General features: G+C 31.1%; 2 protein-coding genes across 2 annotated transcripts; one reads left to right on the forward strand and one right to left on the reverse strand.

The window, feature by feature from the left end:
• Positions 1 to 1,485: 1,485 nt before the first annotated feature.
• On the forward strand, positions 1,486 to 21,285 carry TRIADDRAFT_60448 (uncharacterized protein; the record flags this gene model as incomplete). The annotated part of the gene is made up of 69 exons (XM_002116353.1): positions 1,486 to 1,574; positions 1,956 to 2,023; positions 2,567 to 2,636; positions 2,895 to 2,952; positions 3,431 to 3,517; positions 3,886 to 3,963; positions 4,111 to 4,191; positions 4,407 to 4,510; positions 4,618 to 4,711; positions 5,034 to 5,124; positions 5,349 to 5,462; positions 5,599 to 5,696; positions 6,579 to 6,650; positions 6,785 to 6,866; positions 6,972 to 7,063; positions 7,157 to 7,207; positions 7,322 to 7,396; positions 7,498 to 7,548; positions 7,671 to 7,751; positions 7,835 to 7,905; positions 8,212 to 8,260; positions 8,336 to 8,391; positions 8,464 to 8,530; positions 8,691 to 8,760; positions 9,030 to 9,175; positions 9,303 to 9,383; positions 9,489 to 9,524; positions 9,714 to 9,810; positions 10,141 to 10,199; positions 10,358 to 10,405; positions 10,542 to 10,616; positions 10,771 to 10,815; positions 10,886 to 11,018; positions 11,229 to 11,319; positions 11,415 to 11,469; positions 11,564 to 11,653; positions 11,767 to 11,825; positions 11,938 to 12,025; positions 12,266 to 12,373; positions 12,509 to 12,547; positions 12,786 to 12,953; positions 13,530 to 13,655; positions 14,310 to 14,422; positions 14,515 to 14,599; positions 14,748 to 14,810; positions 14,936 to 15,060; positions 15,209 to 15,278; positions 15,620 to 15,715; positions 15,896 to 16,006; positions 16,095 to 16,166; positions 16,300 to 16,441; positions 16,664 to 16,739; positions 16,951 to 16,998; positions 17,124 to 17,199; positions 17,293 to 17,372; positions 17,445 to 17,505; positions 17,610 to 17,705; positions 17,844 to 17,941; positions 18,053 to 18,104; positions 18,197 to 18,244; positions 18,341 to 18,379; positions 18,534 to 18,644; positions 18,738 to 18,887; positions 19,056 to 19,154; positions 19,436 to 19,519; positions 19,689 to 19,757; positions 19,903 to 20,014; positions 20,179 to 20,226; positions 21,221 to 21,285. The coding sequence occupies 69 exons, from the start codon at positions 1,486 to 1,488 to the stop codon at positions 21,283 to 21,285; spliced, it is 5,682 nt and encodes a 1,893-aa protein (XP_002116389.1).
• Positions 21,286 to 26,371: 5,086 nt separating this feature from the next.
• On the reverse strand, positions 26,372 to 26,722 carry TRIADDRAFT_17488 (uncharacterized protein; the record flags this gene model as incomplete). Its single annotated transcript, XM_002116449.1, has 1 exon — positions 26,372 to 26,722. A coding segment is annotated over one exon (351 nt), but the record flags the coding sequence as incomplete, so codon positions are not given.
• Positions 26,723 to 27,290: the final 568 nt, after the last annotated feature.

The raw sequence follows: 27,290 nt of genomic DNA on the forward strand, positions 1-27,290 counted from the left end.
ATTTTCTTTCAACGGTATAAAGCAGTTAACAAGGTTCAAACTTAATAGTAGCAGATTCAATTTCTGAACGAAGTTTTTTATCGTAAGAATTAGTACGGTATAATTGAATTTAATAAGTAGTATAAGAACCTGTTTAATTAAGGCTATGCTTTCAATTCGTTTTCTATTTGCTGTCTAAATTTTATTATTTTATCAATTTGAAATTATTCTTTACACTCTATCAGGTTTTCGGTCGACAGTTTATGACGGAAGATAACATATTTACCTAGGAGATAAGTCATTTTGAGAGAAAGTAGTGTCTGTACGCTATTAGAAATCATCAAAAGAATGTGATAGGATGATAAAGCGAACAAAATAAATCAATTTTTACGACTTTTAGAATAATTCCTTGTGTTTAGAACAACGGTAATTACTACATATTTTTGTGGCCCTCTGTATCAACAGATGAAATGTGATAGGATGGTAAAGAGAAGAAAATAATTAATTTTTATAACTTTAGAATAATTTATTGTATTTAGATCACCGATAATTACTATACATTCTTGAGATTCATTATATCAACGGAACTTGGTCCGAATAGTCAAAGTAGCCAAAATTAATTTTATTGATCAATTTTATGCTGTTTATTACATGTAGAGCACTGGTAATAAATATATTGCAGGAAATCAAATGCTCAGTTTTACGACGTGATCAATATATTCAATCTATCTTCATAAATAACAGCACTATATCGGCTTTCAGATAATAAATTTTCACCTCCTACTTTGGTTTTAGTCGCTGTAAAGTGACAATATGATTGTTTTATAGATTATACACTAACTGGCTATTTTTACACAGTTGATGGCAATATCGTGTATCATGTTCATATACACTATTCTAACATATTTAGTATAACGAACAAGAAAATTTTAAACTAATTTCTATTGTAGCTTTGTCTATATCGACGGATGCCATGCCGTTTTCTACATTCATAACCTCAAGCATTGTATAGCATTTGCAGAATTAAAGTTGATATAATAATAAAGTCTAGGTCTACAGCATATATAAAATTGATATGCATATGCAGTAAACGGACGCCTGAAAGAATAATGAAAATAATTAATGCTGAAAATTTCAGTGTTAAATATACAAAATTTCTGCATAAATTTATCATCACTCCATATGATACCATATGGTGGTAAACTAAATTTATAACTTGGATGAGATCACTAGGATAGCATCACGCTTGCGTTGTTAACTTCTATGTATAGATATGGTATAAATACCGAATCAGTTACGTAGCCATCTGCAAGGACGCTAATCTGAAGGCTAATAGAAAATATCAGATCGCTTACGTAGCCAATTATAGTTCAAGGACACCAAACTGACTGAGGGTAGCAATAGAATAAACTTTCAGTTTTAATATATAATATCGATATAGTGGAGAAATTATCGGGTATGTCGAAAAGTTAAAAATTTTAAACAAGTATTATCAGCTTACTCGCTATGTCAGACCCTCAATATTTAAGATTTGGAGATCAGATTGCCCTATATTGCCAAGACTCTCGCGGTTATGTATTTTCTCAGTTAACTTGGTAAGAACTCTGCTACTTCATATAACGAAGTGCTAGACTACAGTATTGTTGATGGATACATAATTTTGAACTCATATAATAGCTAAAAATTCATTTGGCATTCTTCCTTCCATTTGGAATCAATTATTTATTTCTTTGAATGTACAGTGAACCAAATATCATGGATGTTAATAATAAATTCAAACTAGAAAGCACTTCCTAACTATCAATGCCATTGTGTTTTCATTCCTAATTAATATCTTTAGTTTATGTATTGATCGAATTATTACATTTCATTATCCAATACTGTACGTTGTGTAAGGCAGCAATCTAATTACAACAAGAATGAGATATCTAACGAAATCTATCAAATTTTACATTAATTTTGAACCGTATTTTTAGTTCCCAACATTCTCGAATCGCAATCGGTGCTAACGATAGACAAGGCCAGAATGTACCTGATTTAAAATGTAAGTATGCTGATAGATATGGTATAAATCACTGAGAAATTTTTAAAAGTTTTGATTGATTATTAGAATTAAATGTGTTCGAATTTTGCCAGCTGTAATATCATACTAAGATATACTTTTTATACTATTAAGATTACATCTCTTTCGAAATTGATATTATGGCCTTTTGCTACTTGTTGCGTTCTTCAGTTCCATTACAAATAAACAGATCGCTATAAAACTACCATTAAATTATATGACATCTTCTTTGATTATATATAATTAATTCAATAGGATCTACTTTGATTTAGATCATTTACTATTCCGCTTATGGCTAGATATGAAGGCTATATGTAGCTCGTGATGGTTATCACAATGATCTGTTACTTATTATGATGTCTAATCATATTACTGTAGAGATAAACTACCATACAGTTTTATTACTATCTTACTAAATGCTTTAACTTGGTTGTAATACTCATATACTGATTATACTAGAGTATAATAAGTTACATTGTAGAAGCATATTTTGATAAATTAATATATTGATTACATAATATGAAGGTGCCTTGTTTCAACCTTTGCCACCAACTCGATTCAAGGCACAAGATAGATTAGCTGAGCTAAAATCGAGGTAACCTTGATCATGATCACGTATTCAATTGATTGCAGTCAGAGTCAGACAGATCGTAGATTTTATACTTGCAATATATTTAGCAACTAGTTTCATATAAACTATTGCAGTTATTCAAAGCTTGAACCAAACCACAGTGTATCTTTGGCATTTAACAAAATTATGCTCTTTAAGACTATATATATAGTACATGTAATTCTGTAACTTTACCAAAATAGCATCGACGAGTTACTAATTTAAATTGCACTTATATTTCAGATTTAACAATCAAAGTGGATTAGGTGTAAAGGATGTTGAAGAATTAGAAGACGCTGAGGTTAGACATGTTTCATAAAATGTTTTCGCTATTCAACTTTAGTTATTGCCATTATTAATCGTAACAGTTTTTAGATTTTAATTGAAATAGCATTATGACTGATATCGCTTACAGGTGTAACATTATGATCTTATATAGAAGATGCCTAGTATAGTAATATCCTAATATACGAATACTTATCATATACCGTTTAAGTACTGTATTGTATTACATTCATAATGTACGACATCATGACTACATATAGACGACATGCTATACATATAAAGACATTATCTCAATCTCATCTAAAACCTATAAATACCCTTGTACGCTAACTTGTTAGTCAGTTCCTACATTCCTGCTATCTCAAATACCTTATCTATAACAACCATATCATTGTTAGCCTGTAACTTGTATCTCAATAAAATCCTTTATACCTTCTATCATCGTCTACCTTAAAATACTTTACGCTACTTAAAGAAGATATTATTACATACAGGAAGCTGCAGTATCTGAAATAGAGGAAAATCGAAATGAATCTAAAAATCTAGCTGCAAGTATTCTGGTCTATGGTCAAGTTATCCAGGTAGCATCTGCAGTAGCTGATCCCTAAAATTTAGCTGTAATATTGGATTTTGATTATAATTTTCGGATTTGACAACTGTTTTATTATGCTACATAAAGCGTTTTCTCATGCGATTAAAATGACCAATAACGTAAAAATGAATTTGGTGATTAATTACAAATAACAACCACATCATATAGTATAAACGGACTATAATTCTGCATTCTAAAATCAAGAATTCGCGTAATCGAGTAACTGTAATTCATTCATTTTTTAAATTAATTTTAAGATTATGCTCATGGTGCACATATAATCTTATAGCACTCAAATAGAATCAAATCGATGATAAATCTAAAGCCATATCTTACTGAGTGCCTTCTCTTTCATAGTTATTTCATATATTTACAGCAAGATTTGTGGGAATCGATCCAAACACCCCTTCTTGTGTAGAAAGGTTAAATAAGAAGGTAGGCGTAGATAACATTTCGAAGATTGTTGTAATTTGTCTTGAAATTTCGTCGGCAAGCTCTGATTTTAATCGAATTATACCGTACACCTATGTCTTAAATGCAAGTATATGAAATAGATTAATTAAAATTTTCATTTGATGAAAGGTAAAATTATTTCAAACAAGCAATAGCCAATCTCTGTTTAAAATTGTACCAAGATCGAAAGTCAAACTGAACGGCGATAAGGTAGATAAAATCTGTAGCTCTCTATCCATGATGGAATGATTGTTATGCTAGTAAAGAAGTAGCTTCGCATAAAGATAAATCATTCTGACCAGTCGTATAAATCTTGTAGTCAAAATATGCCTCAAAAATTAGATTGGGTATTAGCTTACAACAGAATAAGGTGGATAACTGAAGACTATTTTGTAGCTATACTAATATAGCGTATTTTATTGTAGATATCTTTAAATGATCATGTCATCTTCGAAAGCATTGCATATCCCGATTATTACCTACATTGTAGCCGGGGAACATACGGTTACAATGAAATCGAGAGAGGAAGGTTAGTATCAGATTACAATTAGGATATTTTAATTGATTTGGCATTCTTTACTGTAGATGATTATATGATTATATGAACTTGTAATTTTTTTCTCTATCTTTAAAAAGCTATGAATTAGATCTTTCTGTTTTAAAAACTGAATATACCCTTGGGCTTCATTATCGACCATCCCTCTATCCGGAACACGATCAGTTTATAAAGGTATCTCTAAGCTTGAAGGTTATTGTAGTGAGTGGGCTTGTAGTAAAAATTAAATAAAAATTATGGACACCTTGCTTCTATCCCTCTAAATGGTAAAAACGGATAAAAGCCTAATATAGGAAGGATACACAAGTATAGCATAATTTCATTATCAGAGTTGTAAGCAATGCTATTAAACCGCAGTTTAGTTTGTATGATCGGAAACGTAGACCTAATCCTGCTGCCGTAGTTTCGTACAATTTTATATATATTATATTGAAAATAATAAAATGTTTACAAGTTCTAAGCATTGATCATTCTAATCAACTTTCTCTTTACTTAGCCTGGTAGTGTGCTACAGCTATTTCATCATGAAGTTAAGGGTTACCTTACAGCAGAAGGATCTTTCTTTGATAAGGAAATCATTGAAGAACGTAAGTTAATATCAGGGGTAAAATGTCGTAGAGGAAGAAATCGATCTATCGCCAGTTATCGTTTGCTCTGACAATTCTTATGTTAGTGATCAGTTAATGATCTTTGAATAAATTGAGTCTTTTCTGTACTGTTTCGTTTTTCATCTAAATGATACAAAGCTATTCTCAACTCCATAACCTGTAATGCTATATTGACTAACTAATCATCTAATTTGAAATAACAGCCCATATAGGAATATGCAAAAATAAGTCAAATCTGTTACAATATCGCTTTCCAGTTAATTCTGCCCAGGTTTGTTGGCAAGTTGAATTCACCGATGTTAATCAAAGTTACGAAGGTAAAATTGATTCTGCTTTATTGCATGCAAGAGTGACTATATTTTATGCTGTAGCAGCATTAGCTATACAGTAAAAGGATTAGTCGTGAACACGATCAAAACCATAAGATTATCACCGTATTTGTATCACTATTAGGCCATTACTTAACTTGGAATCAACCTTTCCGCTTGCGCCATTTACCGTCCCGTCAATATTTACGGGTTCGACAAAATAATAATACTGGTCTGATGCAAGTATGTCTATATTTCTCCATCAGTATTGAAATTATAAGAATGATGCATTTTCAGTTGAGAAGATGTTTAGCCTGTTTCTTGTATCCAAACTAGTTTATTATCGATCAATATTTTACTTAGCGGAATTTAGTTAAAAGATGATTGAAGTAGGGTGTTGACAATATTAATATCTAAGCTATGGACATTAATTGAAACTGAGTCTTTGCAGTTCTAAGATCTTTGATGAAATCCTACAAACCAAATTACTTTACATCTACAACATTTTCAATCACCTTGACATGCCGACGGCACTTAAACACAAAATACAGTCATAATTGATAACAATTTAAATCAATATCGTGAGCAACTATGAATGCTTGACAACTACGGAAGGTTAATATATGAAAGTGCTTTATATGGCTTACAGAACAGTTAAAATTAGAATCGTTTGGCTTTATAAGTAAACTACTTGATTACGATGGTAATTGACTGTAGATGAGTTTCTGCTTTCAAAATAATGTTAGATAGCATAAAAACCAGCAAGGACTGGAAATTCAATATTTGTAACTTAAAATGCTATATCCAAGTCATTCCAACCAAACTGGTATAGCATTGCAAAATTTCGATTAACTCATAGTATCTAGCTATAGTCAAAATCGGTTACAGTGCTTCTCATTTAGAAGACGTAGTCGATAACAAAGCATAACTATAAAAATTGAACTGGCTATAAAGGATAGGAATGCTTCCTACGTATATGCAAGCATCAGTGCTTGTGCAATGTGCTTGTTATGATCATGCTACTCTACTACTACAGAAATCAAAGTAGACAGTTGCCAAGGACATATATGATGCAGTGTAATTATTTATATCTTGGTTTGCTAACTATTTTAATATGCCTACTAGATTACAGCTGATACGATTACTGATGATAGTGAATATGAAGATTTTACTTTTTGCTTTCATTCTGTTATCAAGGTAAGCAATATATGATAGTTATGGAAGCGCAGGAATCTAATCACTACCTGATAATTTTAAATATTAATCATCTATATCAAATTTAATAATTCAAATATAAAACTAACAGTAATGACGTTGAATATTGGCCGTAGGAACCTTTGGAACATATTTTAAATGACAGTTACGTTAGAATGGAACACATAGCAAGTCATTCTTGGCTACACGTTTGCAAAAGTAAGGGCAGAAAATGCTGTATTTTTGTGTGTTAGTCGAAATGGTAAAATTTATGGCTGCTTAATCTGATATATCTAATGGAGTAACGCTAATACATCAATTAAGATCATTATATTCGCTCATCGAATGGTGGTAGCACTATTTCTGGATCTTCAGATCTAATGGACATAAAGTGGGAAGACAAGGAAACTTATCAAGTAATTCTTCTCATACGATATTAAACTGATGAAGCTTATATGATGCAAACTACATGTATATACTTAATGTTATTCTATTTTCTCTCTATGCAGGTGGACTTCGTCAAGATTTCCAAGTCTCACGACATATTTTGTGTTCAAGAGGTAATTTTATATTTAAAATTGCATTGAAAGTAAAATATCAGTTCGAAGGATAGAAATTTTAACGTTTGAGTACAAGTTCTTCTTTAGTAACAACTTCCTAAATTATGTACACAGGTTGATGAACAGTTGATTACTAGATTTAACTATGTCGCTGGATTTATTCCTTTACTAAAGAAATTTGTCAAGGAGGTTGGAATTTATTTGATCTGCCTCGTGAATGATCTATCACGATGGATTAATATCTACCACCTTAATGCGTATTTTAATTATATTATCAACATCCTTTCTAGAGAGAACAAGGTTTGCTGTGTACCGAAAAGGATAAAAATGCTGTCGTGGCTGTAAGTAAAAAGCATCATTTTTAAGAGATAAATTAAAAATATCGAAGAGGGCTCACTTAACTTTTGATTTAACACATTACGCTATCTAACACGGAACAATCTTGTAACAATTGTATCCTTAGGCCCTAAATGACTTGAAAGAATTTCAATATGAGCAAGGCGAAGTTAACTTAATAAATCAAAAGTGTTTGCGAGATTACAAGGTATACATGGTATTGTTAGGACGAAAGTTACCGGTATATATTTGCAGTATTGATTTATTATGATATTCATAACCACCACGCAGATTGTTGATATTGCAATTCGGTTGATGCGATTATGGGAACGACGATTTTCTCTTCCAGCAGATCAAAGAAAGTAATTGATTCTAATTTCGACATAAGTTTGGAGTTAGCCTCTCTTGTATCTGCTAGCTAGGCTAATAAATGCGATGATATCCATAACCATTTATGTCATGTTGGTAATATTAAATGATCTTTCGTAGATATTTGCAAGTAATCTGCGCAGAAACTTCTGACTTATTATTTTATTTCCTGGACAGCTATAAAGGATACCAGTAATGTTTCTAATAAAATAGCTTTCATACTATCTCATTACGAAAGTCTATTATTTTACTCCGATATAGAACGCTAAAACTCCATCTTTATATAATTTATATTTCAGTAAAAATAAGTTATATCTTGCAAGATATATTCCAACTATACAAAAACAGGTACAATCTATATTTCATAGTTGCTATGGTTAGAAATCTAAAATTGTATGCGGTATTCTTCTCATGTGATCACAGATTGGTCCAGAAATTCAGTGTGAAAAATTACTAATCGAATTGATGAAGGATAATAAGTAATAAAGCATGTAAGATTGTGGAAACTTCCATTCAATAGATACATTATGTTTTTTTCTAATTCCTTTCAGATGTATTCTGAATCAAATAACAACAAACCATATCGATAATCTAATCGATACATTACGTAATAGCAAGGTCAGATATGTTCATTANATAATAATCGATTAAAAAAAACTATAGATGGTTTATAATAGTTCATTTTAGATAGCTTTTAAATATTTTAAATAATCGTAGCCATTATTAGTGAAAGTTTTCTAATTTAATATAGAATATATTTAATATTTATTTTCTTTAGAACTATCTTTATCTTGACTTTTTGGCTGCTTTATGTGTTAGTGATGGCTGCTCTTTACCCAATAATCAAGGTTCATAGATGTAGCCATAAGCTTAATGATAAAGATTTATTTATTTCAAATGCTTTGAGATTGTTTATACCGATTTTATACCATTTTGTGGTATACGTATTCCGAGGAATCGCTAAATTAATTTAATTGCATGCTAATACATTAAAACTATCTGAAAATACTTTAATTTATTGAGTAAAAACGAATTAAGTGAAATATAACCATTTTTGACTATTTTCTTAAGAACAGGAGTACATGTTGTAGTAAGAATTAAAAATTTATCTTTCTAGAATATATTGCCAATGAATTATTCAAACATGAATCAGCTATCTTACTATATCGTATCTACCTTGGAGAAGAAATATATTTAAAACACGGCGTCGTTTATATTGGTTATAAAGGAAGCAAAGAATGGAAGCCAATTCAACAATTTCTTGTAAGATACTCTCCAAGTTAAGATATTTAAAGAAGTCTTGATCGATATGGATATTCGGTCAATAAATATATTCCTTCCGTTTACTAAACTAGCGAATAATAGTTGTTATATTCCTACCCTGTGCTAGGAATCACAAGCGAATGGCCAACTAAATAGTCGATACCTTTACCTTAAAAAGCAGCTGTACCTTTTTTGCAAGCTTTGCTGGGTTAGTCAGAAGAAAATTGAACAGATTGTCGAGCTCATAAGTTAATTTGTTCAGACTCACTTGCTTAGCTTATACATTAATATCGGAGTTTCAATTACACAATAGGGAAGAAATTGGCGGGTTTTTCGTATTTTGATTGATGTAAGTTTTCAAGAATTTGGGGAGGCATGATCGATAACTAGATTGATAAGTATATTGGTATAGTTATCATATTATCCATGTATAACGTCATTCCTTAATAGACTTATTTTGAGCAAGAACCCTGAAAATGAGTATGGTATTACATAAAATTAAGACATTTTGTATATTATGCTTACTTTGCGAATATAGGAAAAGAAAATGTTTTCTCTATCTGCTGTTTGTGCTTGTGTACGCGACTGCCGTTTACCTCCCAGTCTTCGAGCACAATTTTGTTATATAATCCGTGGTAATTTTTTCATATTTATTCTCATAATACTCAAAGTTACTTTGCTATTCCATTTGCACTTTGTTAATTGCTATTTGTCTAATGTTATTATACCTGAAATGACACGCTGGAAAAGATTCTTGATGAATACATTAATTGATAGATTTTGTAGCTTACAACTATTTCAAATATTATAAGAAATATGTAATGTAAACTAAAAATATTAAGTACTTCCGATATCAAATAATAAACTAATATAATTATAATTCATTCATCTTGTATGTATATATTATTTGTATCGTTAATATGAACATATGTTGATATATAAAAATTACTATATTTCTCTTACAGATATCTATATGTCCGGTAGAATCCGTTCTTCCATTGCAAGTTTATACAGCCTTTCCTTTGTTAGTTTTTAGCAGTAATAACGCTTCAAGTTGATATTACTATAGATTAATTTAAGAATCTAAAATACCCTCAGATTTGACCTTCAGTCTTGATACGACTTTAAAACTAAATACTGACAGTTATAATTTATGAGTAACTATTTACCCTTTGACAACAGAACTACAACATCAGTGAAACAGATGATTTTCCGAATGATTTTGCAAAGGTACTCAGAAAAGATCATACCGAAACTTACTAGAAGAAAATGTTAACTTAAATATTAGGCTACTGCTGATTTCCTATGACCCAGTTTCGATTTCTGAGCTATTTAATCAAAGATTCTATTTACTGCTTTGGTTTAGAATTTTACAGCGTGGGAATTATTCCAAATCAATGACTTAAAATTGTGGTGCTTGACATTTCTATCCAAGAAAACGGTAAGCGTAATGGCTATCACAAAAATGTGTAGTTCGAAGAATGGTAATTGGTATTTAATCACAATCTACCCGAGCCATTTATTTTTTGGACCTGTTACTTGGATTTGCTGTTCTTACTGATTTTATTTGTTCTTTACTTTTGTTTATTATCTAGCATATGATTGCATCTCAAATTGATCTTAATAAATTTATAATTTCGGTAAGTATCGTCTGGTAATCATTGCACGAATCGCCTACAGAATTAAAATTGGTATTAAAATCCTTTTTAGATATTGAAATTAATCCATAGCTTTGTCGAAGAGGGGTTATATCAAGATATGGAAATAAAATCATTAATAAAATCCATTTCATTCATAATTAATGGAAGCATGGATACGCCTTATCACACTATACCGATGAAAAGTATGCTATATAGGATTAAAAATGATTCTGATGATGACTTTAGACATAGTGGAATTAATAATACCTTACTATATGGTACCAGTCCTAGTAGGTCAGGCTTTAGAACTTTTGAATTTTTAATTATTTTAAATTCAGGTTATACGATACTTCATAAAGAGAATTTTTTACATGTATCCAATTTTAATTAAGTATAATGTTTCGTTGTTATAGGCTATAAATTGGTAGAATTTCAAGCATATAGGAACAAAAGTAGATTTGAACGGAGTAAAGAAAATGGATTCATGGCCGAGGCAAAGCGCAGGTTAATAGTTTATTGTATAGACTTTGAATTCTGATATTTTTACGCCTATTGTGTGCAATATTTTATTCTAATTTAATATTTGTTACTCCTTGTAGGGTTCTACGTACTTTAGAAATGATATTTAAAAGGCAATGCTATCAATATGTAAAGGTGAATATATTAGAATGATGAATTATTCTTAAGTTTTTAAAGCTATAGAAAATTGGAATAACAACCAACACTTGAAATCTTATCTCTATTATAGCGATTTATACAGGAATTTAGACATGTTGAAAGCGAAACTAGAAGTAAGAAAAGAAATTTCAGTAAGAAATTTAAAGGCAGCGATAAGTTTGTAAGTCACCAGATTATTTAATAGCAGCATATTATTTGAAATGAAGGATAGAGCTGCTATCTATTTAGGAAAATATTTTTAAAATTGTGTTATATTGGATTATTTTCAATTAGGCTTTTTTAACAAAGATGATGCAAATTCACAATTCGGAGGCTGTTATCGCCTCTATTAGGTGTGTATATTACAGTATTGATGTTTCTTCAAATTGTTAGCATAAAATGGCTATAATGGTTCTTTTTTCACTTCTTTTATTTCTGCTAATGAATTAATCTTTAATGCTACAGATTAGATGATCAAGCTAAATTGTTCCTAGATGGTCTTCGTGACGAAACGACAAATTGGAACAAGTTTGATTCAGAGTTCCTGTTATTGGTATGACGGGCTGTGGACTAAAATATTCAGCTCTATCATTTATATTTCTTTTATTTTGTAATAAGCTACTACATATTTTCATTACTATTATAATTCCCTAGATTTTAAATTGGAATAGCGCATTTTTCGAAGTATCGTGTCACTATCATTAACATTTCTTTTACTTTGCTTTAAGCTACTACATGTTTTCATCACATTTATAATTTTAAATTGCTATACATTTTTTTAACTGATAATTAGGACCTTACTAATTATAAATATGAGTGCATTAGTAATAATGCAATCGCAGTTTTAAGTGCCAGATATTCTATCTACCAAACATTATTTACCAAAAGCAAAGAAATCCAGGTAGGTTTAAGATTTTCAAATGCTTTGCTGTCATACATACGCTCATAAGAGGGCATCTTCAAAATAATTAATTTCATAACTAACTATTAATTGTGATTTATTCTCTCACTAAAATTCTATTTAAATGTTCATTAGTTACTTAAAACTACAAAATCGATCCAACTGCATGATGAGGTTAGATTGTAAGCTTAGAAAGAAACCACTTCAATGTGATTGCTATCCTAAATTGATTGTGGACCAATATCGTTATCTAATAACATCGTATTCTGCTATCATAAATCTTCTAGATTCAACAACAAGTAAAAGTGTTGTTTCAATTATTTAATATCCAATTGAATACGAAAATTCTCTACGATATATCTAAAATAATCGAAAAATTTACGAGGTTAACCTAATGATTAATCTTTGATAGAATTTTTTAACCCATCAAAACATGATCTGTGTTACCGTTTACAGTTTATGTAGCCTGCGTGGTGATGACGAAGAACCTCATCCCATAAATCAGCAGTTACTATATAATTGCGGAGTCTTTCACATTGTCTTGGACATGGTAAAATTGGATGCTGGTGATTACACCGAGGTTTGAGAAACACTGTATAATTGTGACTTAAATTCCTATTAAAGTTAAATCTAGTCTTTTCATTAATGCTTTCACCTATACCAGTAATACTTAATTTTATTCTTGGGTGTTGCTATAAGTTGCTCTATCTGAAATTGTTCTACAGGAAGTGAGAAAATTTTTACCTAATTTGATACGTCAAGGGTATAATTTGCTACGGAAATTAGCAAGGTTGATATATCAGATATAAATAAGTGCTACTAAAACTGATATAAATATAATATTATTCACTCTATAAGCTAAAGACTTAATATATTGAGAATTTATTTAATTGTGAGCTATATACTTGTTCTCAAATTTTACTTGTCTGGTGAAATAGGAAAAATCGAATTATACAAGAGCAATTGTTTGAACGTATAGATATCTTATTAGCTAGTGAGAGCATATTTTTAGAGAAGATCTATGCCTTAATAGAAGTAGGCATTAAAATTAAAATTACATGAATAGATCGCATGTCGCTCTTTTAACAAGATTTTAACTACTAACTATTGAATAAATTACTGATAAAGACCATTTTTTTGGGGTCACTACAATTAGACTTTTGCCGGTAATCGAGCTACTTGCTGTAAGATTCGAAAGCAACATGTTGAGAAAATAATGGTATTACTAATTAAGAATCCGCATAAGCCACTATTAATAGATTTACTCTCCAGTTTCATCAAGGTAAGCTCTATGACAGTAGGGAGAAATTAGTAGCGAATGGTATAATGGAGAATCAGGTCAATTTTTTGCTTATTACACATAACTAGCTAGGGAAGTATCATGACAGGGTGATTTTATTATTTTTAAAGGCTTCTTGATTGCGATTTGTTCCCAACTTTAGCTAATATGTGATAGCAAAACAGCTACTCTATCTATATAAATTATTGCCTTTAAAATGAATTAATCATGCAAATTTCTTGCACATTATTGATAAAATTTAGATGGACTAAGGGATACGTGATCGTATTATTCTGAAAGGATTATTTTTTTGATAAATGTAACAGCTATGCTGCAGAGATTGTGCGGCTATAGTTTGATTACTTGTAGTTCCTCCATGTCTGCCCTCACCTAGTGATTTATTACTTTTATGAAATTTGAATGAATTTATTGAGAGTGAATAGATAACTAGGTTTATCAGGTTAATATTTGAAAGTCGTATCACAAATATCTATTTATTAGTTTTCACAAAGCCCTGACTGCTTATTAAACAGCGGTAAAGTTGAGCAACGGCTACTAAATTTATAGCAATCATTAATTACAATATCGTAAAATTTGTCTTTTTGGTTCAATATCTAATTCAAGTTTATTTCAATGATATATCAATCTCCTGCAAAGGTTGATTTATTAAATCCACCTATCCTTCGAAATCAAGCCATAATTTCAACGGCAGTTTTGGATCATCAATCAGAAGTATTGGACATCTTGAGTGCAGAGAATAAATTAAAAAGGTTAGGCTGATATAATATTGTTTTATTATTATTTTTTAATTTCGTCGGAGGCTAAAGCATATCAAATACTAAAATGGCTTGTTAACTACTAGACGTCATTTCATACAAATGGGTGCTGATCATTATGGATTACTTTACTTGCTAAATATGATCAATCTTTTATCTCAATGTGCTGAGGTTCGTAGACCGTCTAGCTAATGGCTTTGATTAATGCATATCCTTATAGCTTACTAAAAAGTCATCAAAAAATGTATATCCTTCTATAATTTCCCCCAAAGTCGCATGATTTTAATTCAGATCACATATTTGCCATATCTCTATCTAGGGTAATAATCACTGTCTTGAGTCAATTTGTCAAGAATTACTACCTATAGATGAAATTTTCGATGTAAGTATTTCATCAATGGAAATATTTCCAGCACGATCGCGCCATTTATTGATCTTAAAAAGCCAAGATGCTTAATTATTCATACAGTAATCATTTATTGATTTTTATTTCTTAAATTTTACCAGGTATTGCTGGAAATAAATATTCCAATCTACATTAAAATACCATATTTAAAGTATTTGACTTCTGTATATATGTACGCTGGGAAAGATGAAACAGAAAAATTAATGTTACAGACTCATCTAAAAAGGTAATATCCTCAGCTTTTTTCTGTCATTTTGTTCATCTGTAAATTGTAGTGCTTTGGATAGAAAGAAATTGATTGATTATGGTAGCAGTAATAATAAATTTAAGCATGAATTAAACACGATTTAAGTTTAAAATCTTTTGCTTAACAGCGATCTGTGGTCGTTTATTCAAAACATTCTGCAAATCCTACAAGCTTTAAATGATCAGATTAATCGACAAGTAAAGTCAGGCGTAGCTGGCATCAATCGTTTACGTTTTATAATGAAGCGGAAGAATATTTTACTATTAAATGGGTTAGAATATTGCAATATCACATTAAATTCAGCATTATTAATACGACATCTGTTATAAAATGAATATGTCATGGTTCCCAACAGCACCAACAAGGCTGGACTCGAAAATGGTATTTTCATTTACCTATTTAATGGAATACTGCCTTTTCTACAAGTTAGTGGAATTGACCTTTCAATATCAATAATGCAGAGTTTACTACACATTAACTTAAATAAGGAGTACTTTTGTAATTTGGTGCCTAAATTATTGTATTATTAAATTTGCAGGTATATTTTGAATTATACTTTCAATTTGAATCTGAAGATGATTCAGTTTATCATGGCCAGATGAAAGTAGTTAGGGAATTGACCTTGCTACTTCATGTAAGTTCATTTAATTAGAATTACTTACAGTTACAAATTTTATTTCTGCTACGATTGTATTAGCATACTCATTTTATAATTTCTTCTTATAATCTTATAATACTGTGTGATTCATGTCTTCGAATATAATAACATTTCTGTTTCCCAAAAGAATATAATTATCTTGCTCTATTATCACAGCAACTGGCGAACAATACTATCCGAGTCCTCACTGACAAACATCAGTTTCAGATTTTGAAAGACACTGTAATTTATCTCATGCTTAAATTTAGTAATATAATACAGGCTAAAGTAAGTAAAGCAAAAGAATTATTTACATTTGATCAGAAAATATATCAAATTATTATACATGCCTTGATCAATCCATTCTATCTATCAGATCGAACAATCTGAATACCATCCATTAGATTTAATCAATCACGATTTTAATGCAATTAATCCTGCTCTTCAAGTTAGTTTTCACTTTTAAAACTTACCATGAATAGATCTAACAACATTACATGAATCGTTAGTAATAATCTATTGTACTTGATATCGATACAATTTCAACGAGAAAAATCTTTTTTTAATTTCTAATACGACAGCATTATAGAGTTGTATACGGTGAGGAAAAGCGCTTAAATAAGCTGTTTTCTCAATACGTTAATAATTTTCGAACTACTTATGCCAACGGAAACATTATCAAGACACAACCAGAAAAAGATGAGATTCCCTTGGCAAAACAAGGTGAGATATACAGCCTTAAAAGCGTCAATTTCTTATTAATTATAACTGCCGTAATTTTGCTCTCAGATATTTGCATAATTCAAATTTATAACTAGTTATAATAACTTTATGGCTCTAGATATGTCATGATAATCATAGCTATAAAATATCAGCAATAAAATGTAAAAGAATTTTACATTAAATAAATTTTTATAGCACTTATAAATAACTTCTGTATGTTAGCTAACATCGAATTTGGTACTATGAAACTACCACTTGGCAAAGAATTCCAAGATTATGTTGCCTGCTTTACTTCCACGTATGTTGTATTAATCTTTTAACTCTTAGTTACTACAGCATATATAATTTCTAACTTAATACTTCGGTTTTTTCATCGATTACTCGTGGCTTTATCTAGTTGCTAGCTGTGAGACAAAGCTATAGTGATTTTCAGTTGTTCTTCAGCTGATTATTATGATAAATTGACTTGAGTATTCCATAATTTATTATTCTTGTCTACTTCATTTCAGACATTCTGTTGTTCATCAATCCATTGCTAGCATTATTAGCCAGCTTGGGTACGTTACTTTGATATGCATATAAGAGGCTAAGCTATCATTTTATTGGTTACCCAGAAAGTATGCATTTAAGCAGGACTTTCTTTGCTTAATGATTTCCTTTATCTGTCATCTATTTTGTACAGGTCAGTATTAAACGATAATACTGATACCGAAATGGATAGGCAAATGAAAAAACAATTATATATTCGATATCTGCAGGTTAACATGTTACTGATATATTATTGAAATGATTTCAGTAGCACTAACACAATACAGATATATGATTGGAATTATTGACATCAATATTTGTAGGTTCTAAGGGCTACTATCCATAACGAAATTGTTCGTTTACCATCTAAAATAAGATACGAGCCATGGAAATATCGGCAAAGGTGATCAGTAAGCTAGTTTAATCTTTAGTTTTCCATGTTGTTTTGATGCCCGAATTTTGACGACAATTGTAGGCTCACGGGAGTTAAGCATGCCCAACAAGCTATATTAGTAGACAAAACGGCTGTTTGCAAGGTTTGCATGTTGCAAGATATCTGAAGCAAAGCTCAGAATAATTAAATTACTAAATGTTTGCCTGTGCAGTATCATAGACTACAGATTTTTTCATTCAACTCTAGATTCTCTCACTGATCGTCCATCCCTGTAGTGATATAGTTCGTGAAGTCCTTGCACTACTAGAAGTTTTACTATATGGCAGAAATTCTAAAATACAAGTTTGTATAGTCTGATGCTGTTGCTAAGTATTGCACTTATTCTTTAATTTAAAGCAACATAGTCGAGAAGTAAACTGTTCTATAGTTGTTAACTAGCTTGAGCATCTAATTCTATTTCTTTATTTATTATTGTCACAGGATCTGTTTGAGAGTTACTTGTTAGGTACAAGAGAGGAAACATTTTTTATGGAGGTCCATAGATACATTCTAGTTTATATGGATAACATTAAGGAAAGGTAATATAAGCCTATCATCGAAATGTAGAGAAAGCCAACTTTTCGTTAGTTATGATATACGGTTAGAAATAGCTATGCGATAAATAAGCAGATGACTGTTGCCGATTCTAGGCAGCAATTAAAGCGTCTAAATGATTGGAAAGAGCGAAAATTAACAATTTTAGTAAGGCATCATCGCATTACATGCCCTTAAGGTGTTCTGTCTGGTATTGATTCTATTCCTGAGTAATTTTAAAATCTATTTTCAATCGACAGCATGCCGCACTAAAAACTAGCGGCCATTACAAGAAATCCTCGGAGTCAGTAAGTTTTAAAATTAATAATATGATTTGATTTTTGCGGGCTCACTTGAATAACTGAGACTTTAATATCATACTGGTATTCCTCTTGCAATGACAGGCTATCACTTTAAAACAAAATGAAGATGAAATAATGGAGGTGACTTTTTAAAACCATTGCAATTTGCACTATAATCTCAATACACTGTGTATATGAAAATGGAGGGTTTTGGATTTATATATTTTATCTAATTTTAATGTAGTGATTTACACATATTTACTTTCAATAATTATATGCAATTCACAAATAATAGAAATTGGGTCAGAATTCCAAGCCAGTTTTGGATAATTACGAATATGGGTATATCAAACTCATTTTAGCCATAATTGCTGGTTTATGCGATGGTCATCGCTACTCGCTACAGGTAAATTGTCAGAAAAAACTAACTTTTGTGATCAAAATTTGGTTGCTTGAATTTTTGGTAGCTTTGACATGGACGCTTAATTTAACTAAATAGGATTACATTCGATATCAATGGAACCATATTCAATCATTTGATATCGTATCAGACTTGGCTTTATTGCTGAAAACTATCTGCCAAGAAATTGACAGCTATGATGTGAATATTCTCTGCCAGATACTACGCACGCTTTCTAGCCTGTCTCAAGTAAGTTTAGCTAGGATCATGAAGTTTAAGGGTTTAAACTATTTTATGGAGGTTAATATAGCATTGGTGCGTTCTTGAACTTTAAAAATCTATCATCAATTGTAGTCTATATGATGATATAGATGTTCAGTGACCATTTGAACTTACCAAGATCTTCTCTTTTGGTAGGGGAACGAATTAAATCAGCAGCTACTGCTCAAGTATAAAGTTCCTTGTATGCTAACGACCATATTGAGAGAATTGAATTCCACATGTTCCTCTCTATGGGTAAGCACTATGCCCAGCTCCAGCTTCAACTTGGTTATATATATTTCTATCTACTAAAGAATCAACAAAAGTGCAACGATAGCTTTTATTAGACTCGTACTAGAAGTCTTTGTTATTAATATTACTGGCATATGCGTCCATTAAATCAATGACTACTTAATATTTTTCATAATTTGGTATCTTATCTGTTTACTTTGCTAATTTAACGAACTGTTCATAATTTTTCTATCAACAAAATGGTATCATTTGATCTCTGATATACTTCTGTTTACCTCTAATAGGTTGTTCAATTAGAAAACGCATGCCTAAACCTATATTGGCATTTTCTAGAAAGTACTGAAGAGATAAGTGACCAACTCTTTAAGGTACCAATGCTACTAATGGAAACTATTAGCTACTAAAGAAAAAACTGATCAACACTTTAAAGTCTTAATGATACATTTTAGCTTTAAATAGCCGTCATTAATAGAAATTTGTTTGAGTAAAATTACTATAATTTCTTACTTAAAAACAGTTGTCTTCTTGCAACTTTAGGAAATGCAAATGGCTGATTATCAATTGTTTCAATTAATCCTTTGCAGTCTATATGAGCAAATTACTGCCGTAAGTACAATATATATCAATATTTGCTGGACATTGTAATGTAAAATTATACTTTCATACTTTACAGACTACATAACTGCTAAAAGTTGATTGTATACAGTATAGTATGATATTCTACGGCTGCTCTAATGATTGCATACTTTAGCCCATATCAAGAGAATCCAATAGCAGCCATTTGCAGGGAGAAAATTGTATTCAAGCTGGCATAATGTTGTATCGAATAATAATGCGGTTAAAGGATGCAACTGATGACCATGGTGAGATATGGAGTGATACATATTTAATTCATCTATAACCAATTTCACACTTTATATGGGAAAAGGCCTTTTTATACTACTACTAGATTGTCGTATTCACAGCAAGATTTTTACGGTAAATACGTTCTAAAACGGTCATAGAATAATGAAAAATATTCCAATAGGGAAGCTAGGCTTTTATTTGTTTGATAACTTGGCTGAAGAGAATGAAAGTAAGAATGAACTATTCAAGCAAAGCCTTAAATACTTTTCTCGGTACATGGACTGCGTAGAAATAGTTTATAGGAAGAAATTCTACAAGTTAAGGTTTCAGTTTGATCGCAAGGTGAGTAGTATTAATGATGTTAAGGTTTGGAATGTAACTGCTATCATTTTCTAATATTCCATAGCTGGCATACGAGCATGATCAGTTCTTTTGCAGTAATTATATTTCTATTAGTCCATCACTAATTTATTTTTTAGCCTTTATTGAATCATGCACATTTACAGAAGCATTTTGCATATCGTGAGCATAATATATCTTAAAAATGCTATGCTAGAATATTGTATGTATAATTAAGAACGGTGGTTGATGGTTCTAGTGTTCTGTAATAACTATAAATTTATGTGATCATTCTAGCTTAACTATAAATCTAGTCGCTGAAAATTAATACGTATTTTATATTTATTTAATATCAATATCGGGTACTATAGCATATCGATGTAGACTATTTTAAACCAAGGATTCTGCCTCACAATCTAAACCTTTCGAGAGAAATGCGCTTACGTGAATTGTTTAATGCTGCGAAAGATGCAAACCATCACGTGGAGAAAATATCTACTTTAAATAAATTTGGCAACCAATTATATCGGAAAAAGTATACTACTTACCCACATACGCTTGTAATCATAGCTTAACAGCTTTATTGAAATTATATATAAATTGGCTTCTTTTTCAGGAATATCTATCAGTGTATCTATAACTTAAGTACCTTGATGTTGGTTATACTGCTCATCTTTTGGAATATGCCTTGCAAAGCTGAGCAAAACAAGTAAATAGAGTAAATGAAATTTGAGATTGTATACTAAATAAAATATTAGATACTTCAGTGCAAGATGAATGACCGTTATTTCGCTATATTTAACATATAAATTAAACTAGAAATTTGAAGGAAATTAAGATGCTTAGCGCAACATAAGTTCATGCTCGCTTTTAAATTTTCTTAGGTTTGGGTTACCGTTTTATCAAATTAGTACCAGGCTTGCCGCAATTTTATCACTGTTTGGACTAGGTCACATGGGTGCTTCAGTTGGGATAGTTCTGATATACTCTATTGAAAATAAACTATTCTTGCCACAGTTCATCGATTATACTAGGTAGGTCGGCTGTCATAAAGTGGATTGGAACTTACTTTTTTCACGAAGGCATGAAATGAAAGTAGCAAAGTCTAATTAAATTTGTTCTATCATACAGTATATCATTGTCACTGTTTAATTATCGTCTTCAAGAATTGCTGTTCCATTTAATGTGGAAATAATAACTGCTTTTAATTATAAAGTAATTTAGGGAGCTTAAGCCTAACAGTGAAGAAAATTTGCAATCTTGAGATCTTCTTGAAAATTGTAAGTAAATTGTATACAAATATGAAATTATTTTTTGGGTATCTCTCCTATAAATGGGCTCAATGATTGATAATGTTGTTTAGTTCTACTTTGAAACTTTGGATGGATAGTAGCAGTATTATCAGCACTTGAACGCTTTTCCTGTAATGAGCTTTACAACTAATTATAATATTCAATCTATTTGATTTATTTGGATTGACAACTGAAATAGTTTTAGCTATTGCATATCTTGCACACGAGCTTTATAATTTTCATTTATATATTTTAAATCTTTGTATGGGAAACATATATGAAATAACAATGTTCTCCGTACTTTGCACTTGTCCCATAAATGAACTTTATCAATGATGATATTCAATTTTGTTTCATGTTTTGGATAATAATAATGTTTTCAACAGTTGGATATATGTTTCCCTAAATAAATTTTCTATCTGATGATATTCAATTATATTTTAAATTTTCGAATAGATTCTGATGATATTTTCTGCCCTTGGATTAGTTTATCAATCCTATTTTTATCTGCTTGCTGGCATTATTGTACTAATCGATATCTATTCGGAGAGGACATGGAAGAATGTATCCAGTGAGTCAAAATTACGTTGCTATCTATATTCATAGAGAGTGTTAGCATATGATTTGACATGTTTAAAAATTATAATTTCTATATCCAAGGTACATTCCCACTCCAACATTTACTATCGATGGCAGCCATTTTTTATGGTCTACTAGAAGTGATATCAATCTTTAAAATAACCTCTGCCCAAAGTGGGGTGCTTATGACTCCATTAGTTAGGATGGCATTATCTCTGGTAAACAGTTGCTTATAGTTTATTAGCCCTGCTGATTCCTGGTTAGATCCAATCTATGATTTATGCTGGTATTTAATTTTATTCTTGGTATCTTTTAAATTAGAGTTATTATGGGAATGAAAATCTAGACCAGACCAGTAGCGTTATTTTGCCAGCTGTTGGGTTGCTTAATTTTGTAGTATTGCTCATTATTGGCAGCGTAATGATCACTATTCGCACTTTTCAGCGGGTGAGAATTTACCAAACTTTATCATCATTCTCCTTTAGCTTAATTTTATTTTAAACTTTAACAGTCAAGGCTGCCTATACTGCTATAACTATTTCAATGTCTTGCTGGGTTAATAATTAATTCATTGAATGTAGAAAAAGCACCCCAAGATCGCAGCACAAAAGTGCTATATTTGCAATACTACTAGAAAAGCATTTCAAACAACGAGACAGGTAATTAATATTCTAAGTTCTAATAGGCCACTCTTTGAAATATCTCGGAAAGCTAACGAATTAAAATCATTACTACAGAGCTTTGATGATCATGTCTATCATCGGCATAAATTGGGATCATATTGGAAATTTCTCATTTACCTGCAATATACTCCTATCTGTCAGCAAAGTAGTTTAGAATATTACGTTTATACGAAAGTAATTCTAATTTCATTTTTGCCAATTTTTCAATATCTCCAGATGAATGCTTAAGAAATTGATTCTAATAACATCTTGTTTATTCTTATGTACTCTCATAGATTCAGAAAGGCGATATTGACTTTATACCAAGGGCGGAGGAGAAGATTTTAATGAGCCATCCAGACGCGCAGTAGGAGTTTCATCGTCGTTCTTGTTAATTACGTATTAACTTAAATTTAAAACTACTGAATCCTATCCTACGTGAAACAATTAGTCAAAAGCTGTAGTGAGGCTTGAATTCTTCGATGTCCCCCTTCATTCAATATATATCATAGCCCGGAGGCAGTACAGATAATTAATCCATTTACAAAGTCGAAAAATTATATAGTACTGTACTGTCTGTTAAGTATTCAATGAATGTCATTAATGAAGTTACTCGGCCATTCTTAGGCTATTATTTTACCAGATTTTTAAAGGTAAATGCCAAATATTACTAGAAACGTAATGTAATGTACTATACGTCATATATTGTGTTAATAGAATTTTTAAAAGTATCTAACAATTATTAGGATCATGAATGATTTAACTAAATTTTAAATGTATTTATTGAACTTCCATTGGGATCAAAAGTAGCGTACGTATAATTACAAAGATTATTAACCATCTAAGACTTGATGATTTTGTCCTGCTGCTGTTGAAACAGCTAAGCGAATAATTTATTTAGATAGCGAATTTCAATTGGAATTATATCTAACGTCAATATTATTGTACAGATTGTTAAATTTATGTGAGAGTTTATCCACTCATCGTGCTATTATTGAAAATCATTAAGCAAATAACTTCGCTCATTTTAAATGTATTTATTGGATTCCAATTAGAATTATAACTACCATCAATACGATTACGCAGATTAACATATACATTTGGGGATTCCTGCACTTGTCGTGCAACTGTTCGGACTAACGAAGCAAATAATTATAGCTTAATTCATTTTACTTGTATTTATTAGATTCCATTTTAAATTAAAACTATCGTCGAAGTAATACTGAGAATAACGAAGTGAATAATTAAAGTTATTTTATATGTATTTATTGGATTTTAATTGGAATCAGAAAGTGCGTTGGTGCACTTATGCACATTACTAAAGTCATCTCAGGATTCAAGCCTATCGTGCTGTAATGGAAAATGAAAGGAAGAATTATATTTTTAACTCCTTTAAAAATCAATATATTGGATTCCAATTGGAATCATAATTGTCGTCAAAACTATATTGAGAATAACTAAGTGAATAACTGAATAGATTTTAAATGTATTTATTGGGTTTCAATTGAAGCCATAAGAATGTTTGTTGTACTATTGAGCAGATTGTTGTAATCATCTAAAGATTTATGCAATTGCTATTCTATTTAAAAATAGTGAAACGAATAATTTAACTTATTTTATATATATACAAACTGGATTCCGAATACAATTATAATTGCTGTCAAGAATATTTTAACTCATTTCGTACGTATGTACGAGCTATTAGATTTCGATTAGAGTCAAATTGTTGTCACTATTACTGTAAAGGTTATCAACTATATAAGAGTTGATACACTTGTGGTGCTGCTATTAAAGTGAACAATATCACCATTCCTAGAATAGATATTAAATTTTGCGAATCACATAGTGATGGCAACTTGAAGCTGGTGTTTTATTTTTCTTAAATTGTCCCAAGCTGTTTAAAATAAAAGTATATTTTGTACCTAATCGTTTAAAGTGTTTCGATATTTACACATGAAAATGGGTTTCCTTGGTAAGTATTCTATATTGGAATGGTCTGTAATTACTACCATGGACTGCTAGCTAGAATTCAAAAAAATCCGTGCCACAAGATGATTTCACACTTTCAATTTTATTGAGATGATAAGTTTGTATGCGAACAAAAAAATTTTCGTAAGCTTGTATCAATTAATAAATTAGTCAAGAAAGGATTAACAAGGTGACAAATAAGCATGATTACCATATATAAATAACAAATTATAAAAAAGGCACTGTTTTAAGAGATAGAAGTCAAATGAACCGTTATTCAGTCCAATCGTTGAATATATTGAGAGAAAAACCCAATGGTCTAATTTGTAACAAAGACACGACTACAACGTGAGATATTTTTACATCAATCATTTACAACAAATGCTGGAGAAGAGCTACTCAACCTAGAATCTAACTACGAGAGCATACCTAGGTATGCTCAATAGAAAGTTATTAAAAGAAAGTAGGAAAATATAAGAAAATTGCAAGTTATCTCAATTTCATCGTGGAAGTACTAGCTGAAACCTCTTAAGATGTTTCCATTCACCGCATCATACCTTGGTAAGGTTAATAGAAATCGTTAAAAGAAAGCAGTATGTTATTAAAAAATTGCCAGTTATCTTCATTTCATATTGAAGGTACTAGCTGAAACCTGACTGGATGTTTACATTATTACTTCGGTAAGTAATTATGACAGAACGTCACAGTAAATGTCAAAATCTTAAAATTGAAAATGGCAGCATAGGCATGTCAATTTCGCCAACAGTTTTTATGAATAGAAAAATGGGTACCATGATAAAAATGCTTCAAAAAATTCGAGTAGATTTTAGAAAAAAGAGTTAAAATGGCAGCAAACTTGAAAGAAACACAAGACAAACCAAAGTACGACATACCCAATTGAACGGGAAATGAATAATATTGGTATCAATAACTGAGGTTTACAAAGCGGAATAGAAATGAGTTAGCAAAAGATGAATAAAGTTTTGAGAAAATTATAAGAATAGGATATCAGAAAATATTGATCGCGGTGAAGATCAATCATGATAGATAGCTAAATTCTTTTCTGGTCATAGCCTGACTGATTAATAAATATAGTAGTAGGTTGAATATGTAAGGGATGTAAAATATTGCATGGCATCTTTAAATTGATGATGGCATGATATGGCAATGATATTAATCTTGACTGTACATAATAACGTAGAAAATAATGATCAATGCTATTCTTTAGCAATTTTTTTTCCTTAACTTATACACATGCTACAGTCTGACTGTCTGTGGAATAAATTGCGTGTGAATTATTGATAGATATAGATATGAGGAAAAGACGATATCATATACAAAAATGGAACAGCAACTGCTGTAGCTACCTAGAGAAGTACACATAAACATGTTTATACCGTTCATTGGTAAAGTTAGCACAGCATGACATGAGCTCCAAGGGAAGCTATAAAATTGAAATTTGTAAATGAAGAGTAAAGTTAAACATTGTTCGAGCATCGCTTTCCCATCAGTTTTCGCTCTTGAAGGCAAGGCGAGCAGCATTGCCTCTTTTAGGATTATTATGTGTTTTCATATGCTTGGATAAATGATCGCTTCTCATAAAGCGTTTGCTGCAGACTTTGCAAACAAATCGTTTCTCCCCTGTATGTGTTCTTAGATGGCGTTGTAATTCATCTGATCGAGTAAATCGCTTACCACAAAAGAGCCAATTGCAGACGAAAGGTCTTTCACCGCTATGCCAACGCAAGTGTGCCTTTAAATGTGATGTTTTAGTATATACTTTACCACAGTCAGCAATATGACAAATATGTTGCGCTTTACGTCGGGGTACAGGCTGGCCAGTAGCAGCCAAACGTTCATTTTCTTGACAGTATGGACAATTACAACTTGATCGATTTCCACCGTATCGACGTCCACTAGTTTGTTTGGTTGACGACTGAAGTTTTTTATTGCCATTACTATTTAATTGATTGCTGTGTAATCTTGACGGCGATGAAGTTGGGTTAGGAGAATTGCTATTCATAGTAGACTCACTTGGCAGTTTGCTTGGTTTATTATCGCTTGGTGTATTGACTGGACTTGCTATGGATTCGTGATCGACATTTTGCCAGATATTATCGTTGACTGCAGCTGTCATTGTAGGTTTAACCACTAATGTTCCCGCATTTTGTAGTAATTTTGGATTGGTTGAAGGAGCTACAGCAATCATTGGTGGCCAGATGGCTTTCCCTAACAGTTGTGGATGGATTAATGGGCTAGTTGGCAAGGCTACGGGAGCATAACCTGAAATTAAGTTGTTATCGCTGCCCGTTCTGAAATCGTAAAATTGATATGGTTGAATAGCTAAAGTAGGAGAGTGAGCAACCGTGATAAACTGCGGCGATAGAGGATGGCCAACGGTAGTAGGATTACTTATGGTGTTTGCAGTGGTTACTGCTGTTTATAGGATTCCA

The sequence above is a fragment of the Trichoplax adhaerens genome, genomic scaffold, assembly GCF_000150275.1.
Source record: "Trichoplax adhaerens TRIADscaffold_15 genomic scaffold, whole genome shotgun sequence".
NCBI classification, from domain to species: domain Eukaryota; kingdom Metazoa; phylum Placozoa; class Uniplacotomia; order Trichoplacea; family Trichoplacidae; genus Trichoplax; species Trichoplax adhaerens.